General features: G+C 34.7%; 1 protein-coding gene across 1 annotated transcript in view; it reads left to right on the top strand.

Annotated features, from left to right (window-relative positions):
• The window catches only part of EXOC5 (exocyst complex component 5), a 62,816-nt gene that overhangs the window by 24,410 nt on the left and 19,679 nt on the right, over window positions 1-18,727 (top strand). Inside the window, exons 5-12 of the mRNA XM_058739151.1 lie at window positions 2,915-2,979; window positions 5,510-5,538; window positions 6,708-6,817; window positions 8,247-8,291; window positions 8,394-8,534; window positions 10,090-10,172; window positions 11,199-11,408; window positions 13,002-13,149. Of these exons, the coding sequence (XP_058595134.1) occupies window positions 2,915-2,979; window positions 5,510-5,538; window positions 6,708-6,817; window positions 8,247-8,291; window positions 8,394-8,534; window positions 10,090-10,172; window positions 11,199-11,408; window positions 13,002-13,149 (831 nt within the window). The remainder of the gene's footprint in view (window positions 1-2,914; window positions 2,980-5,509; window positions 5,539-6,707; window positions 6,818-8,246; window positions 8,292-8,393; window positions 8,535-10,089; window positions 10,173-11,198; window positions 11,409-13,001; window positions 13,150-18,727) is intronic.

The following is an 18,727-nucleotide window of genomic DNA, read 5'->3' as shown; positions in this document are numbered from 1 at the left end:
TTTAAATAATGAGTGTAAGGAATTATATTTATTGTATAAAGGTAGAATTGACAAGATTAACATTAAGAATGTTGTCAAACTTAAACACTTGTAAGACAGTGGCAATATCTAGCTTTTGTTACATTTATGATTTTTAAGTATAAAAGTATACTCACACAGACACATACCCTAAAGCTTGAGCAATGAACTGTTTTTCAGGATAGTTTATGGAATGCTTTTATTTTGTTTCTTAAATATAAAAATATATGGTTATAATATAAAAGTACATATTTATGCATATTATAAAATATGTTTTTATATATGAAAAATTGTATGTAATTTAAATTTTATAACGTGGATTACCTGGTATTATACCTGTTGGATTGTGTAATCTGTTTATGCTGTTATAAACCAAATGCAGATATTTTACCCAATGTGAGTTGGCCTTTTATTTGAAGGCAGCTCAAAGTAACCACTTAGAGTCTAGAGAAAAAAATATTTTAAAATTGACTGATCATACATACTTTTAATCCGATTTGTATTGCTTGTAATGTTTTACATCATGAAATTAAGTTCTTTATACGCTTATTTAAACATTATAGTTATCCTCAGGTCATTGTGTAGTTCTTTGTATTATCTGTTAAGTTCTAATTGAAAGAAAAAGTCTTCATATTACTATTTCATTCACTTGTTCACTCATTTATCTGTAGTTTTTAGGGTGCAAGTATAAACTAACAGTTTTTTGTTCTTGTTTTTTTAGACTAGTAATTTTTAAGTGAATTCTTCTTCTTTGCTTCACTCTCTTCTATTTTCTGTTTTCTTTCATCTTGTGTTCCTTTTTTCTTATGTTTTGTTCCTTTTTTCCCAATCATCTTGTTTTTCTCTCATGTCTTCCATAAGTTTGGGGTTACTGTTTGCTAGTTATGAATCATTATTTTTGGCTTAGTATTATCACAGTTAACTACATTTAAGTTTTTTTTTATTTTTTTATTTTTTTATTTTTGGGACAGAGAGAGACAGAGCATGAATGGGGGAGGGGCAGAGAGAGAGGGAGACACAGAATCGGAAACAGGCTCCAGGCTCCGAGCCATCAGCCCAGAGCCTGACGCGGGGCTCGAACTCACGGACCGTGAGATCGTGACCTGGCTGAAGTCGGACGCTTAACCGACTGCGCCACCCAGGCGCCCCTACATTTAAGAACTTACATTTGGTATTAGATTGCCAATTACAAGATAAACTTCTAGCTATCTCAGTTTCTATACTCTTGCCAGCTCTCCCTTCCCAATGGAAAGAAAAGGCAAATCACCCACACCTAGAGAGATGTGTGATTGCAGGAGGAATTAGAATAGGATAACACATCTTCTTCCTGCTCCATAGTCATTTTTATTTCTTTTAACTTTGCTTTAAAAAACCTATTTTCTGTCCATGTCATATATATTCCCTCTTACCTCTATTCTTACAAAGTTTGTTAGTTGTTTTACTCCCTAGAATCACAGCTTATTGTTCTTCATGTAGATAATGCCTGATGATTTGATTATCTTTAACACTGCTGCATGGGTGGCCTCTCACCTTACTCTACATGTAGACAAATTATTAGATTGTGGATTTGACAACTTCTGTACTTACTATTGTACTATACTTGTAACTGATTGATGCCCTTGAGAACTATTGTGCTTTAAATGATTTTTATAAAATAATTACTTGTGGAAATTCAATAAAGTCAAGTGTTATTTATTGCTATATTCCTACTACATTAAGGAAAGTTTGCAAACAGCACATAATGGGGACTTCCATCTCTTAAAATAATAGGACAGATTCCTGGTGGAAACAGAACTGGCTATAGACCAGGCAGGTCTTTTCTGAAGGGGATATTGGTGAGGAGAAAAGGTTGGACATTGCTAGTCCAACTAAATGGCATGGTGCAAAATGATATTGGAGTGGTACCTGTTCCCATGTGCAGCAGGATGGAGTGAGTGTTTATAACTGAAAATCACAGTGACATACAGACAAGGAGAGAAGAGATAACTCAAACCAGAATGCTATGTTCACTATTGTTTGGCAACAGTTTGTTGGGCCCTGCTGTTGTCCACTTTGCTTGCCAGACTTCACATGAGTGCTTGGTTAGAAAGATCTGTGTTAATGTTTTTAGCTCTTGCTTCATGTTTGTAAGAGTCTCTTTATTTTTTAGTGTAAAAGAAAGTGAGTGATCATAAATCAGTTACTGAAGGTGTGCCAAAACTCAGTACTTAATTGAAACTTAAAGAAAAAGTGAATATTGTATAACTCCCCCCACACATTAGTGTAAGTAAGCATGGTCCAATATTTGCATTTCAAGGACTTTAGACCCTTGGCCTGAATCCTTTAGTTCTACCACTTAAAGAAGTACACCTCTGTACCATATTTCATTCAGGAGGCTTCATATTCAACTCTATATTTGCTTTTAGAACAAGTTTTATAAATTTATGTGTTTATTAAATGATAGGTCTTTTAGCTGTTTTATTTTGTTATATTCATTCAGTTCAGCTTAAAGTGGGATATATGCAGCAATATGATCTGAATTATTTTCATAAATCTTGTTTGTCTTTTTTGGGTTCATAAACCAGAAGAGGCACTTAGGCTTTCAGCAAGCAATGATTTTAATTTTTTCAGAGTAAACTTGAACTGCAAGTTTCACTGGGAAGGGATTATGGCATTATAAAATCACAAAATTTCAATACCAGAAAGACAGATGTTTATGTTTTATTGATTCATTTATTGATGATAATGTATTTCCGTTGCTCACAAGGTTTTATTTGTATGGATTTTAAAAGATAATTGTTGGAGTGAGGGTCTATTGGCATACATAGGGGATTATTATTATTTTCAAATATAAAGATATATTTGGTATGTATAGGGTTTGTTTTTTTAATTATTGCTTTCATTTATTTTTGAATAGATAAAGGAGGCAGCAGACATCATTCAGAAGTTGCACCTAATTGCCCAAGAGTTACCTTTTGACAGGCAAGTTCATTTCTCAAGAGCTAATTTGCATGTATGCTATAATTTATAAAGTTTTATTTTTCCCTGTATGTTTTTGCTTATTCAACAAGAGTTTATTGAGTACCTCCTTTGTACAAGCATAGTATATAAGAGTTGATTGAAAAAATATAGTTTCTTAATATCTAAATTTAGTGGTATACTTTGAAATACTTTCAACCTTTTGTCTTTTTTTTTTTTAAGTTTATTTTATTTTGAGAGAGAGCGCGTGCGTGCGCAAACGGGTCAGGGGTAGAGAGAGAGGGAGAGAGAGAATCCCAAGCAGTCTCCACACTGCCAGCAGACCCCCAGACACGAGACTTGATCTCATGAACCCATGAACCGTGAGATCTTGACCTGAGCCATGATCAAGAGTCGGACACTTAACTGATGGAGTCACCCAGGTGCCCCTCTTTGTCTTTCTTCTGAAAAAAAAAATTGCTGAAGAATTTTGAAATTTCCTAAAGTGATGTTTTAAATTTTCTTTTTTTTTTTGGACTCTGATAAGCTGGAATGGAGGGAATGGGGAAAGTTTAAACATGGGGCCATTCAGCTGCTTTTTCTTATATCTAGATGAGAGTCCTTAAACTTTATGGAGTTTTAGACACCTTAAAAGTTGATGAAAGCTAAAAAAGTTTCTTCAGAAAATTCAGATCCACACAGATTGTTATAAGCAACTTCATGGAATTTTAGACTCTTTAGCCTAGCCACAGACTCCTCCTTAGGGACTTCAAAATTGGACCATTTCCTTAAATGGGTAAAATGTGTAGATCACAATAGGTTGCCTGATAATTGTTGGATAATCTCTCCATTCTATTCTGCATATACTCATCTTCTCCTATTTTTCAGTTACATATTTCTCTTACAATTCTGTTTTAGTCTCTGCCAAGCCTTGGAGTTGAATATATGTCCTAATTAGTTTTAATTCTTTCACAAAGATCAGTATGGCCTTACATGCATTCTATTCCACCATGACTTTGATACATCAGTTTTGTATAACTCTACTTTTTAAAAAAATTTTTTTTAATGTTTATTTATTTTTGAGAGAGAGGCAGATTGCGAGTGAGAGTGGGTCAGGGGCAGAGAGAGAGGGAGACAAAGAATCTGGAGCAGGCTCCGGGCTCCAAGCTGTCAGCACAGAGCCCGACGTGGGGCTCGAACTCACAAGCTGTGAGATCATGACCTGAGCCAAAGTCGGATGCTCAACCGACTGAGCCACACAAGCGCCCCTGTACAACTCTACATTTTTATCACCTTCTTTATCTGTCTTTGCCATCTCTTTTGCCAACCATCCTCCTCTCTCTCCAAACTGATTACATAGAATCTCTCAACATTACTTTTTCATAATGTACATTCTCCCTTGATATTTAAGATTTTAAAAAATTCTAGTGTAGGGGCGCCTGGGTGGCTCAGTCGGTTGAGCGGCCGACTTCGGCTCGGGTCATGATCTCGCGGTCCGTGAGTTCGAGCCCCGCGTCGGGCTCTGTGCTGACAGCTCAGAGCCTGGAGCCTGTTTCGGATTCTGCGTCTCCCTCTCTCTGACCCTCCCCCGTTCATGCTCTGTCTCTCTCTGCCTCAAAAATAAACGTTAAAAAAAAAAAAATTTAAAAAAAAATTCTAGTGTATGGTAGTATGTAATGTTTTAGTTTTTGAATTTGCAAAGATTGGATGGTTCGTCTGTAACACACATTGCTGGGTTCTTTTGATGACTTCTATTTTATGTTTCATATACTGTTCTTGTTATTTTTCTTTTAAATAACAGTAATGGAATTTTTTTTTATGAAAAAAATCCCAACAGAAGGGGCAAATAAACAAATAGGAATTTAAAATGTTAGCGAATAGGGCCACCTGGGTGGCTCAGTTGGTTAAACATCCGACTTCAGCTTGGTCATGATCTTAGGTTTCATGAGTTCAAGTTCTGCATTGGGTGAGCTTGAGCCCCTGCTCTGAGCTCCACATTGACAGTGTGGAGCCTGCATGGGAATTTCTCTCCCCCTCTCTCTCTGCTCCTCGCTCACTTGTGCACACTCTCTCTCTCAAAAATAAATTAAAAAAAAAATCTTTTAAAAACTTGTTAGTGAATATAAGCAGAGACAATAGCTCAGTGTTGGGGCTGGTGGGGTTGTTAATGCCTCATATAGAACATCTCCCTCTTTAACAAGTTATTGGTTATTCAGAGTGAATTTCATAAATGAGAACTAGTCGCCCCATCTGAATGGCCCAAATTCAGTTTTGTTACCTGGCATGCTTACTATCAGTACTCTTTCCCTCCTGGTTGGCTGACTAGCTGGTTTGTTTGCTTTCCGTCTTTCCTTCCTCCCTCCCCCCCTCCCTTCCTTCCTTCTTTCCTCTCTTCTTCCCTTTTCCCCTCCCTTCTTTCTTTCCTTGATGGTGACCTTTAGTACAAAGGTTTCCCTTATACTCCCAGACCCCGTTTCCCCTTTTATTAACATCTTAGATTACTGTGGTACATTTTTCTCTAGTATGAACCTCATCATTGGTTTTTATCTTCCAGATTTTCAGAAGTAAAATCCAAAATTGCGAGTAAGTGGAGTTTGATTTATTTAATAGTTGTGAATAGGTGATAAAAATACTTCTATAAAAGAAAATAGTAAAAGGAGAGATAGTGGGAACAATGTTATCTTCTCACCTTATCCCTGAGTTTGACTCCTCTTCCTTGAAGCAGTCATTACCAGTTTCTTAGGTATTCTTCTAGAATATCCTATGGATATACAAGCATAGGACATAAATCACATATACATGTGTAGAATTTAGTCCTGTCCCTGGTTATTTTTAAATAATTGGTAGCATCCTATACAAATAGCTTTATACCTTGTGTTTTTAATTTAACAGTGTATCTTGGAGGTTGTTTTGTATCCATGTATCTGTAAAGTAGGTTCTTTGTCTTAAAAGCTAAGAGCTTTTAACTTAAAAGCTTGTGTGAGCATTTCAGTATCTTTATAACTGCTTACATGATTAGTTTTATCCTTTCCAGTCTTTGGATTATATTTTAAGCAGATCATTCTGGGTCTCTGGAAAAGCCATTATATTTGCAGGCTCCCATGGTAATTTGAGTCATGTTTGGGAGACCATTGCATAGAAGGTTCAGAGAGCCACCTATTTTCCCAAAAGTGTTACAATAAGAATTACATAGATAGTTGGACTTCTTGGCAACGTTTCTGATTACTGTAAGATTAACACAGCATTCAGGTTTTCACACAGAACATTAGTAGCCTCAATAATGTAGTGAATCAGACACCATGTATTATCTTAAGGTGATATTTGGTGTTAAATCCATGATAGTTCATGGTAAAGACATCTGAATTCTAGTAAAGAGTTCTGTAGTCCTCTTCACCATTTCTACAGCTTTATGTTTAAGATTTTTCCTATCTCATACTATCAGAAATGACATCCAGAGGTTTATCTCAGTCAGCTGCTTTTTTAAGTAACAGTGGTAAGTGGTAGTCAGACCAAGGGAGTTCAGCTGTTTTCCTGGTTGGGAAGATTTCTTTGTCTTTAAAAATATAGATTTATATTATATCATAGTGTATTTTAGGGGCTAGACTCACTGCGTATAATCACATATTGTTTTTATAAGTCTTTCAAAAGAAGGCTAGATCCATAGTCATTATATTTGTAAATAATTCATGTGCTTGTAAATAACTTGCATGCATTGTCCCGTTGTAGCTGAATTACTTCCTTTTTACTTTTAGGTAAATACCATGATTTAGAATGCCAACTGATTCAGGAGTTTACCAGTGCTCAAAGAAGAGGTGAAATCTCCAGAATGCGAGAAGTAGCAGCAGTTTTGCTTCATTTTAAGGTAAATAGTAATTATTAGAAATGAAGATTAATCTTCAAGATTGTGGAGATTATATAAATTCTATATATTATAGTCAGCGATTATCCTGTTAGTTGTATGACTCTCACAGTGATTATTTTTATTGTTTTGAACAATTTAAATGTATATTTCATATCTCTTCCATAAATTATGTTAAATTTTAGGTATTTAATATTATATTCAATAAAATTTTATCAATGACTTTTTATATTGGTTGACATAGAAAATCATACTGTCTTCTTGTCTTTTTGTTTTTTCAGTCAAACATGTTATGAAATAGGTCAAAAGTAAAAAGATTTAGCTTTAAATATCTGGTGGAATGTAGGAGCCAGAGATTAGATGGAATATAATTAGTAAAAGACTTAAATCCAGAAGATCTTAGGTGGTAATACAAAGAAATACTATCTTCTTGGATTTTGAATTAGGGAGAGAATCCCTATAAAGAAATTAAAGAAATAGTGCTTTGCAATTTGTTTCCTTTTTTTTTTTTTCAGAGAGAGAATGCAAATGGGGTAGGGGGGCAGAGGGAGAGGGAGTGGGAGAGGGAGAGAGAGAGAGAAAATGAATCTTAAACAGGCTCAGCACAGAGCCTGATATGGGGCTTGATTCCATGAGCCTGGGATCGTGACCCAAGCTGAAATCAAGAGTCGGACTCTCAACCACCTGAGCCACCCAGGTACCCCCGATCTGTTTATATTTGTATCTGAGTAGGAAATAGGAGTTTTTTGTTGGACTTTTCACTTACAAGTAACATATTAAGTATTGAGAATGGCTCTTGACACAATAGTGTACTTTGGCATTGCTTACTTTACTTGTTTTTATGTATGATTTGTTAATGGACAAAAATCATTATAGAGAGCTTAATATGACACATTATTTTGTTTAAATACATTCTGCTAAAATAGATTTAATTTTAAAAGTAAATTTCCAGAATGCCAGTTAAATACAGCTCTGTTCAGAGTCTTGCAAGGGAACACAAATGCTTTGAATCCAAGAGTGGAAAGAAGGAAATATATATATATATATTAACATGAAATACATAATGTATTTATTTATATATATTAAAAACCTTTTCTCAAGACTGAATCTGTGTGTGTGTGGGTGCATGCATGCATATACATGTTTTGGAGTTGAGGGAGATTGGCTAGGTGATCATAGGGCAAAATGACTACAAAAAACTCATACCAGTTTTCTTCTTTCATTCTAAAATCTTGCAAGGATATGAACCAGGTGATCAATTTCATAAAAAGCAACTGGGAGAATTTCATTTAAATCCAACAACTGTTATTATTGGTGATTTATTAGGGCATAGACATAGCTTTATTACATATAATTTTTATTGAGATTATTACTGTTGTGATTATTGTTATTAAAACAGAACTATGATAATGTATTTCTTTCTTCTTTGTAGGGTTATTCCCATTGTGTTGATGTTTATATAAAACAGTGCCAGGAGGTAACCTAATAGTACACTTTTCTGGATTTTATTTTATGCTAATTTGTGTTTTAAAAACCATTTTAAAATCATACATTAACTATGTAAAATGCCTCTGTTTAGGGTGCTTACTTGAGAAATGATATATTTGAAGATGCAGCAATACTCTGTCAACGGGTAAACAAACAAGTTGGAGATATCTTTAGTAATCCAGAAACAGTACTGGCTAAACTTATTCAAAATGTATTTGAAATCAAACTACAGGTAATTTTAAACTATGACTAAGTAATTCTTAAGGCAATAAGTGATTTTTTTCTCTGTTTTGAAAGTTATTTATTTATTTTTTAATTTTTGGTTTACTCATGTAATGCCCTTTGGAATAGTAATCTCCTTATTCAGTGAATGGGAAAAGAATAACAACGTCATGCTTTTTTAAAAAAATATTGTTCACCAAGAAAAAAGGTGCTAACCACCAAGCATCATCAGAGCACATGTTTAAAATTTGTGTAGCAGCAGTACAAGTCATAAAAGGTTGTAGAGGGGTAGCCTCAGATTGTTGTTGTTGTGGTTTTTTTTTTTTGAGAGAGAGAGAGCATGCTAGTAGGGGAAGGGCAGAAAGAGAGGGGGACAGAGGATCCAAAGCAGGTTTTGCACTGACAGCAGAGAGCCCGATGTGGGGCTTGAACTCATGAACCATGAGATCATGACCTGAGCCCAAGTCAGACGCTCGACTGACTGAACCACACAGGTGCCCTGGTAGCCTCAGATTTTTATTTTTATTGGGTCCTCACTTTGACCAATGAATGTATTTATGAAATTGAGTAAGAATTTTAAGCACAGTCTGTAGAATTTTCATAATATGGTACTAATATGAAAAGAAAAAAACATAGTAATTTCTAGGTGTGTAGGATGGTTTAGTGTTGTTTTGGCTGTATTTCATGGATGTGAGACACACAAAAAAGTTCCATGCTGTTCTGCCATCTTGGCTCCTCCCGAAAACAGTAATTTAATGTACAACCTGGACTCCCATAGCACTATACATTAAGGCAACATTTCCTAAACTATGTTTTCTACTGGATTAAGCAACATAAAAGAAGTTTTTGTTTTTAAAACACAATTCAGAACTTTTTATAGCCTTTAAAAGTACTAACACATATTGTGATTCTCTAGGAGGAATGTAAAGTACAGCATTTCCCAATTTTAGAGTAATGCCTGTTAATCATAGGGGACACTAGTGTTAGCCAGGCCACAGTTTGAGAAATGCTGCTTTAAGGAATTGACTATATCGATACAGCATCAGGTTTTGTTTTTTGGGTTTTGTGGGGGTTTTTTGTTTCTTGTTTTTTTGAATATTTATTTATTTTGAGAGAGAGAGAGAGCATGAGCAGGGGAGGGGCAGAGAGAGAATCCCAAGCAGGTGCCACTCCATTAGCATAGAGCCTGATGTGGGGCTCAATCCCAGGAACTATGGGATCAGGACCTGAGCCAAAATCAAGAGTTTGATGCTTAATGAACTGAGCCACCTGGGTGCTTCTGAGTTTTGTTTTTTAAATGTACTTTAAAAAGCAAGACAGGCCAGTCTCAAAAGAAATTTTGAAATTCTTAATACTTATTCCCAAGACTGCTATAGATTAACATGTAAATATGAGAAGCATTAAAAATTAAAAGCCTATTAATAATTTTTTTATATTGGTATACTTCTTATGCATTGCCTTTCCATTGTATTTTAAGTAAGAACAGCCCCAGAATGTGGAGTAATTTAGAGAAAAAATATAATGTTTACTTGACATAATGTTGGCCATTTTTTTTTCCCCTCCAGAGTTTTGTGAAAGACCAGTTAGAAGAATGTAGGAAGTCTGATGCAGAGCAGTATCTCAAAAATCTCTATGATTTGTATACAAGGTATGTTTTTAATTACTAGAAAATAGTAACATCTCAGATTTTCTTTCCTTTTTTTTTTTTTAATAGAAAATGGTGAAGTATTCAGGTATTTTTGAGTAAAAGTTTGTTAGTAGTTTACCTTTCAGTATTAAATACTTGGTTACGTAGATTACTGTTATAGAAAGAGCAGCATTCTTAGCACATTAACTTAAGGAATCAGATATTCTTTATAGTCATGTACTTTAATGAAACTTTGTTTATGTTGTTTAAGACTCAAGAATTTTGTTTTGAATTTTAATTGTAAGCTAGTTCCCTATCATTTTTTTTCTAAGAGGTAGTATGATTATATTTATCTGCAGTTAAATCTTTAGAAATTGAGAAAGTCACAAATTCTTAACAAATTAGTTTCAGCCTTAAGTTTGATATGAAAATTTGCCTTAGGCTTTTGTAAATGAAAGTGTTACACTTAGAAATATTATATCAGAAGCTTCTTAATGGAGTTTTTTTCCAGTCCTATTGTTCTTTGTCAGTGACGTCATTTTGGGAGGAGGGTCTTCAAAAGTAACTATAATCAGGAAGTCCATCCCAACAACGTTTATTGTGAGTCTGTATTTAACAATGCAAAACAGAAAATTAAAGAAAAGTCCACATGGGCAAAGACAAAAGGGAGAATGAACAGAGAGTAGATCTTTCAGTATTCTGACTTGGGTACTATGTTATGAATGCCATTAGAGTGTAGTTGAAGTCATTCTGCCACTGTTGTCATTTCTAGACTGGTTGGTTGCCTAGATTTTTTCTCTTAAGTCGCCTATCCCTAGGAGATTATCCTTAGTCAGTTTGCAAAACCACAATGTTGTTTGTGATGTCAATCTACTTTATATATAGAGCTGTGCAGCTTCTCTCTGTATCCTAAGCACCTTCCCAAGGTTTAAGAAATGGTGGTTTAACATAAGTTATTAAAATTACATTGTAAAAATATGTATTCCTCAGTGTTATTACTATACCTAAAATATACATTCATCTTTTTCTCCCTTTTTCCATGAAAAGAACCACAAATCTTTCCAGCAAGTTGATGGAGTTTAACTTAGGTACTGATAAACAGACTTTCTTGTCTAAGCTTATCAAATCCATTTTCATTTCCTATTTGGAGAACTACATTGAGGTAGAGACTGGATATTTGAAAAGCAGAAGTGCTATGATCCTACAGCGCTATTATGATTCAAAAAACCATCAAAAGAGATCCATTGGCACAGGAGGGTAAGTGTTTTTGTTAAATGTTACAGTTAAAACTAAAGATGTTAAGAATTTTATTGTATTTGGACAAACTTGTCAAATATTGACAGTTACTGAAATTTTCTATGAAGAACTCATTTAACCCAGCTTATTTATGACACCACTGATCAAATCCTGTCTCTTGAACCATGTATTAAAATGACCTAACATGATGTAATTAAAATGTAAAGCAGAATACCAGCACTATAAATAGTCGCCTTTTTTTTTCCCAGACTGAATAAATTATTCCAGGTTATTAACTAGGAAGCACATCATTTTTTGTTGTTGCAGGTGTGGAAAAAAAAATAGCAAATAGTTTACATTTTAAGTACCCTGAGCTTTTAATGACTTGGGCATAAAATTACTTAATTAATACCTAAAGCCTGGGATTATTCACATACTAGAAGAAAATGATTTGTTCTAAGAATTGGTGGCATCTTAGTTATCCAGATCTCAACTATGTGGAACCCAGTCATTTTTAGTATGAAGCAGAATGACTTATGCAGAGCCATGTAATTAGAGTCCAGAGTACACTCAAATCACTTTCTTGATTCCCAGTTTGTCATATACTACATAATGATCAGGGAGAAGTTATAGTTAGGAATAAGAAGTGACATCTTGGGGGCACCTGGGTGGCTCAGTAGGTTAAGTGTCCAACTGTTGATTTCAGTTCAGGTCATGATCTCATAGTTGTGAGATCAAGCCCTGCGTCGGACTCAGCATGGAATGTAGAGCCTGCTTGGGATTCTCTCTCTGTCCTCTCTCTGCTTCTCTCCTGCTTGTGCTCGTGTGCACGTGTGTGTGCACGTGTGTTCTGTCTCTCTCTCTCAAAATAAATAAAAAGTGACATCTGAAAGGCAGCAGCAAATAAGGGAAGAAAAAAACTAAAGAACAACCATGAGAATTAAAAAAAAAAAATTAGGTTGGGGCTCCTGGGTGGCTCAGTTGGTGGAGCATGCAACTTTCGATCTTAGGGTTGTAAGTTCGAGCCCTCCATTGTGTGTAGAGATTACTTTAAAAAAAAAAATATTCACAATACTCCAGAGTTAGGTATTCTAGGAGCAAAAGAAGTTTAACCTAAAGATACCACCGTATAATAAATGTTCAAAGTGACTGGTTACTCAGTCATTAAGAAAAGCTATATTATGGTTAATATATCTTATTTAATAATAATGAAGAAATAAGAAGTATGTTAAAATGGTTAAATGTATTTAAAAAAGCATTAAATTTTTAAAGTTTAAGAAGGACCATTTAGTTATATTAACTAATTTGGAATAGTCCACTTGCTAAGGAAACCAAATAAGGAGTTTTTGGCTATTGAGTCAGAATTATAGAGCTGAAAAAGACTTTAAAAGTCCTAACTCCAAATATACTAATTTTTCAGATGAAAGTCTTCTGTGTAGACATTAAGGCTTGTTTCACTTTATAGAACTAGAGTTTATTGGAATTAGAAGTTTTAGGTCTCCTGGCAGTTAGTCCATTTTTCTTTGTTGATGTATACTAAGTTGAACAGCATTTGAAATTGAAATCTGTGTATAATAAAATGTTCTCTTTTTATTTGTTGTCATGATCCATTAGTATTCAAGATTTGAAAGAGAGAATTAGACAACGTACTAACTTACCACTGGGGCCAAGTATCGATACTCATGGGGAAACTTTCCTATCTCAAGAAGTGGTGGTTAATCTTTTACAAGAAACCAAACAAGCCTTTGAAAGATGTCATAGGGTAAGAGTAATTGTAAATTTATTTTATTTATATATAGTTGTGTATTTTAATTTTTGCCTTGTAATAAGATATAAATCTGCTATCTGGTTAGGTACAACTATTTTTTGTAATAGAGTTTTTGTTTTGAAGAACAGAATTATTTTTAAAGTTATTTAGAAGTATATTTTAATATAATTTTACGAGTTGAATATACCAATTTTTTTTTGTAAGATATTAAATCAATACATGAAAGGGAGGTTTCGAATTATCTTATAAAAATATAGAGCATTAGGGAGAGAAGGATGTTTTAAGAACCCAGGTATTAAAGGAAAAGAATGAAAAGTTGACTCTCTTAAAACCAACAAACACACTTTGACAAAGTAAACAGATAAGTCACAGCCTGCAAGAAGTATCTATAGCTAGTATTACCAGCAGAAGATTATGTGAAACAAATAATAGTGGCACGTAATTGTATAGCACATACCATGTTCAGAGCACTTTAGGTATACATTACTCATTTAATCATTGTAACAACCTTGTGAGGTTTTTATTCCATTTTACAGATGAAGAAACTGAGATATGTACCTCTTAAGCAGTGGAAATGAGAGTTGAGAGCATCTTAATTTTTTATTTGTATCGATGTGCATATGGTTTATATATTTTATATTGACAGACGGTAAATCAGTATAAATTACACACATAAATCAATAGGAAACAAAGGCTACACATAAACAAATAGAGAAAATGCAAGTTACCGGGGCGCCTGGGTGGCGCAGTCGGTTGAGCGTCCGACTTCAGCCAGGTCACGATCTCGCGGTCCGTGAGTTCGAGCCCCGCGTCAGGCTCTGGGCTGATGGCCCGGAGCCTGGAGCCTGTTTCCGATTCTGTGTCTCCCTCTCTCTCTGCCCCTCCCCCGTTCATGCTCTGTCTCTCTCTGTCCCAGAAATAAATAAAAAAAAAACGTTGAAAAAAAAAAAAATTTAAAAAAAAAAAAAAAGAAAATGCAAGTTACCAATAAGATTTTCACTCTCACTAATAGGAAAATGAAACGTAAAATAGGGAAAATAGTATCTCATTCAGTCTGCAAAAATTAAGTCTGATGATATCAAGTGTTGGTAAGGATGGGGAGCAATAGATATTTTCATGCACTGCCATTGGAATAGAAATTGTATCTTTACTTTGGATAGTAACTTGAGAATTCCTTAGAGAAACTAATAGGTATATGTGCCACATGGTTTATAATGGTAAAAAATTAGAAGCAAATTAAGTGTGCCTCAAAAAGAGAATTGATAAACTGACATTGTTGATACACTAGAAAACTATATAACAATTTAAATGACTAGAGTTACGTGTATCAACATTAGCAAATCTCAGAAATACAATGTTGAATACAAGATGGGGAAAAGATATATTCAGTATAATACCTCTATATAAATTTTTAAAAAGTAAAACTATACCTTATATCGTTTAGGGATGTGGACAAGCATAGGCATGATAAATTCAGGATAGTGGTTGCCATGAAGGAGGAGTACCTAAGGGACTGTATCCATATTTATAATGTAGGACCCCCTCACCCCCCAGATCTGAAGTACATTTGGAAAAATGTTAAGATATGACACATCTGGGGGTTATGGATATATTTGGTAAATTACTGTGTCTAGTTTTCTGAATGCTGGAAATAGGTTAAAATATTTCTAAAGATCATCGAACTTGAAACTGTCAACAGTATATTGTTTGAGTCACAGTAACTAGCTCTAAATCATGACCTTTGGAAACTTACAAGATAGAAATTTAGTTCAATTCAGTGCATTCTGATCCAGCAACATTATGTGTTTACTTTGTACCAGCTGCCATGTTAGACATTGAGGATATAAATGAAAGACATATACCTTACTTTCGAATAGTGTGGAGAAAGGAGGTAGCATATAAAGAATCAGTGCAAAGTAGGTATATCGTGCTGGGACCAAAGAAGGTGCAACCAGCTCTGCCTGGTGAAGGAATTGAAGAAGAGTATTTTTTATAAAAGATTACAAGAAGGGAACTTTTGAGGCCTGAGTCTTGAAAGCTACATAGGATATCTACAAGAAGGTAATTCTTGCAGAGAGAATACTACATATAAAAAGACATACATAGGGCTGTCTGGGTGGCTCAGTCAGTTAAGCGTCCAACTTTGGCTCAGGTCATGATCTCACAGTTGATGGCTTCAAGCCCCTGTTGGGCTCTGTGCTCCAGCTCGGAGCCTGGAGCCTGCTTTGGATTCTGTGTCTCCCTATCTCTCTGCCCCCCCTCCGCTTGCACTCTCTCTCTCTCTCTCTCTCTCTCTCTGTCTCTCAAAAATAAGTAAAAATGTTAGATAAAAAAAATAATAAATCCTTGGTGGATGTCAAATGGCTTTCTTCCTGTAAAAAAAAAAAAAAAGACATACACAAAGATTGGCTGTGCAGCACAAAATGCTTGAAATAAAAATGTACATTGGAGAGTAATAAAAAAGGAAGTTGAAAATGTAGACAGAAACTTTTTGTGTACTCTGCTTAGAAATTTAGACTTGACCTTGTAGTTGATGGAAGCTTTAAAGGATAATTAAAAAGGACAGTGTAACTTTTGCACTGTTGATGGGAATGCAAGCTGGTGCAGCCACTCTGGAGAATGGTATGGAGGTTCCTCAAAAACTTAAAAATAGAGCTACCCTCTAGCCCAGCAATTGTACTACTGGGTATTTATCCAAAGGATACAAAAATGCCAAGTGTTTATAGCAGCACTATCAACAATAGCCAAATTATGAAAAGAGCCCATTTATCCATCGACAGATGAGTGGATATACAGTGGAATACTACTAGGCAACCAAAACAATGACATCTTGGCATTTGCAACAGCATGGATGGAACTGGAGAGTATTATGCTAAGCAAAATAAGTCAGTCAAAGACAAGTATATGATTTCACTCATACGTGGAATTTAAGAAACAACAGATGAACCTAGGGGAAAGGATGGAAAAATAAAAGTAGAGACCATAAGAAACTCTTAAAGAGAACAAACGGAGGATTGCTGGAGCTGTGTTGAGTGGGGGAGGGTGGGCTAAGTGGGTGATGGGCATTAAGGAGGGCACTTGTTGGGATGAGCACTGGGTGTTACATGTAAGTAAGGAATCATTAAATTCTACTCCTGAAACCATTGTTACACTCTATGTTAACTTGGATTTAAACAAAATTAAAATATTAAAATTAAAAAGGGCAGTGTAATTGGTCCTTTTTTTCCTTTTTTAAAAAATAACTTCCAGATATCTTTTACATTCAGTAAACTGCATGTATTTAAACCACATGATTTGATAACTTTGATAAGTTATATCTACATTTCTGAAGCTATAACTTCAATCAAGATAACAGATCCAGTACCCCAAAAAGTTTCCTTTGTCCTTTTATAATCTCCCTTTCCTCTCCCTCCACTTCTGTTCTCATTTGCATGAGACTGAACAGCTTTATGTCACTGTAGATTCATTTTCAAAAAGAAGTTGACATTTGAGGACTGAGTTTTGAAAGCCAAATAGGATGTCTTTGAGAGGTTGATTAATTTTCTAGAATTTTTTTTATAAATGGTATATAGGATATTATAATATAGTATTTTATAAGTGGTATATAGAATATATGTACATGTGTTTCTGGCTTTTTCAGCACGATTCTTTAAGAATTCATCCATGTTGTGTATATTATTTACTGTGTTCCTTTTTATTGCTGAGTAGTATGTCTTTGCATGAATATACCACAGTTTATGTATTTACCTATTGATAGACATTCAGATTGATTTCATTGTTTGACTATTAATGAAGTTGCTATGAACATTCATGCATATGTCTTTATGCAGACATAAGCTTTCATTTCTCTTGGATATAGACTTAGTAGTAATACAGGTGAGTCATGTGGTATTTCTTTTAAAGAAACTGCCATACTGTTTTCCAAGGTGGTGGTTTCATTTGACATTCCCACCAGCAATATGTGAAAGTTTCATTTGCTTCCCCATGACCTCCAACATTTGGTATGATCAGTCTTTTTAATTTTAGACAATCTAATGGTGGATAGTGATATCTCATTATGATTTCAGTTTGCATTTTCCTAACGACTAATGATGTTGACTGTCTTCATGTGTTTATTTGTTATTTGTATATATTTGAGGTATTTTTTGTACATTTTAAAAATTGAGTTCTCTTATTTTTTGAGAGTTCTGTGTCTGGTTACATTTCATTTATCAGATATGTGATTTGCAAATGTTTTCAGTCTGTGGCTTGTCTTTTTAATCTCTTAACAGTAGTGTTTCATTTGATGAAATATGGATGATGAGAAGTTCTTAATATTGGTGAAATCCAACACTTTTCTGTTATGGATGGTATCAGAATTTTTGGTATATATAAGAAATCTTGGCCTAACCCAAGGACACAAAGACTTCCTATTATGTTTTCTTCTAATAGTTTAATAGTTTAAGATTTTGCATTTAGGTCTTTAATCAGTTTTGAGTTAACTTATGCATGTCATGTGATGCATGGATCAGAGGTGGGTTTTTTTTGTTTTGGGTTTTGTTGTTGTTGTTGTTGTTGTTGTTTGCATTTAGTATCCAGCTGTTTAAACATTATTTATTGAAAAGCTATCTTTTCTCCACCAAATGCTTGGGAACCTTTGTCAAAAACCATTTGAGAGTTTATATGTTGATCTATTTCTGGACTCTGTTCCATTGACCTACTTGTCTTTGTGCTAAGACTACACTGTCTTGATCACTATAAGCCTTGAGTCAGGTAGTATAAGTCCTCTAATATTTTCATATGCCTTATAATCAGTTTGTCAGTCTCAGGGGAAAAAAGTTTGAAATTTTGATTTTGATTGCATTGGATCTGTAGTTCTGTTTGTGGACAATTAACATCTTAACAATATTGAGTTTTTGGTCTATGAACATCGTATATCTCTCCATTTTTTTAGACCTTCTTTAATTTTCCTTAGCAATGTTTTCTAATTCTTAGCACACAAGGTTTATCCCTGAGTGTTTAGTATTTTTTGTGCTATTTTAATGTAATGTCAGCAGTATTTTTTTAATTTGTATTTTTGATACTCTGTGTTAGTGTATAGAAAAACAGTTGATTTTTATATGGTGATTTTATACCTGCAGCCTAACTAAACTCACTTATTAGTTCTAATAGTTTTTTTTTTTTCTGTAGATTCCACAGGATTTTCTGAATAGACAACCATGTTGTCTGCCAATAAAGTCAGTTTTACTTACTCAAGTATAAAAACCTGTTATTTTGTTCTCTTGCCTCATTGCATTGGTCAGAACCTCCAGTTCAGTGTTAAATAGAAGCAGTTTGAGTAAACCCTGTGTACTATTCTTAACCTTAAGAATAAAGCATTCAGGGGGCACCTGGGTGGCTCAGTCGGTGAAGCATCCAACTTCGGCTCAAGTCATGAGCTCATGTTTCATGAGTTTGAGCCCCACGTCGGGCTCTGTGCTGCCTGCTCAGAGCCTGGAGCCTGCTTCGGATTCTGTGTCTCCTTCTGTCTATGCCCCTACCTCCCTCTCTTGTTCTCTCTCTCTCTCTCTCTCACTCAAAAATAAACACACAC

Source organism: Neofelis nebulosa, chromosome 7 (assembly GCF_028018385.1).
Source record: "Neofelis nebulosa isolate mNeoNeb1 chromosome 7, mNeoNeb1.pri, whole genome shotgun sequence".
Lineage (NCBI taxonomy): Eukaryota > Metazoa > Chordata > Mammalia > Carnivora > Felidae > Neofelis > Neofelis nebulosa.
This window is presented reverse-complemented; position numbering and strand designations above follow the sequence as displayed.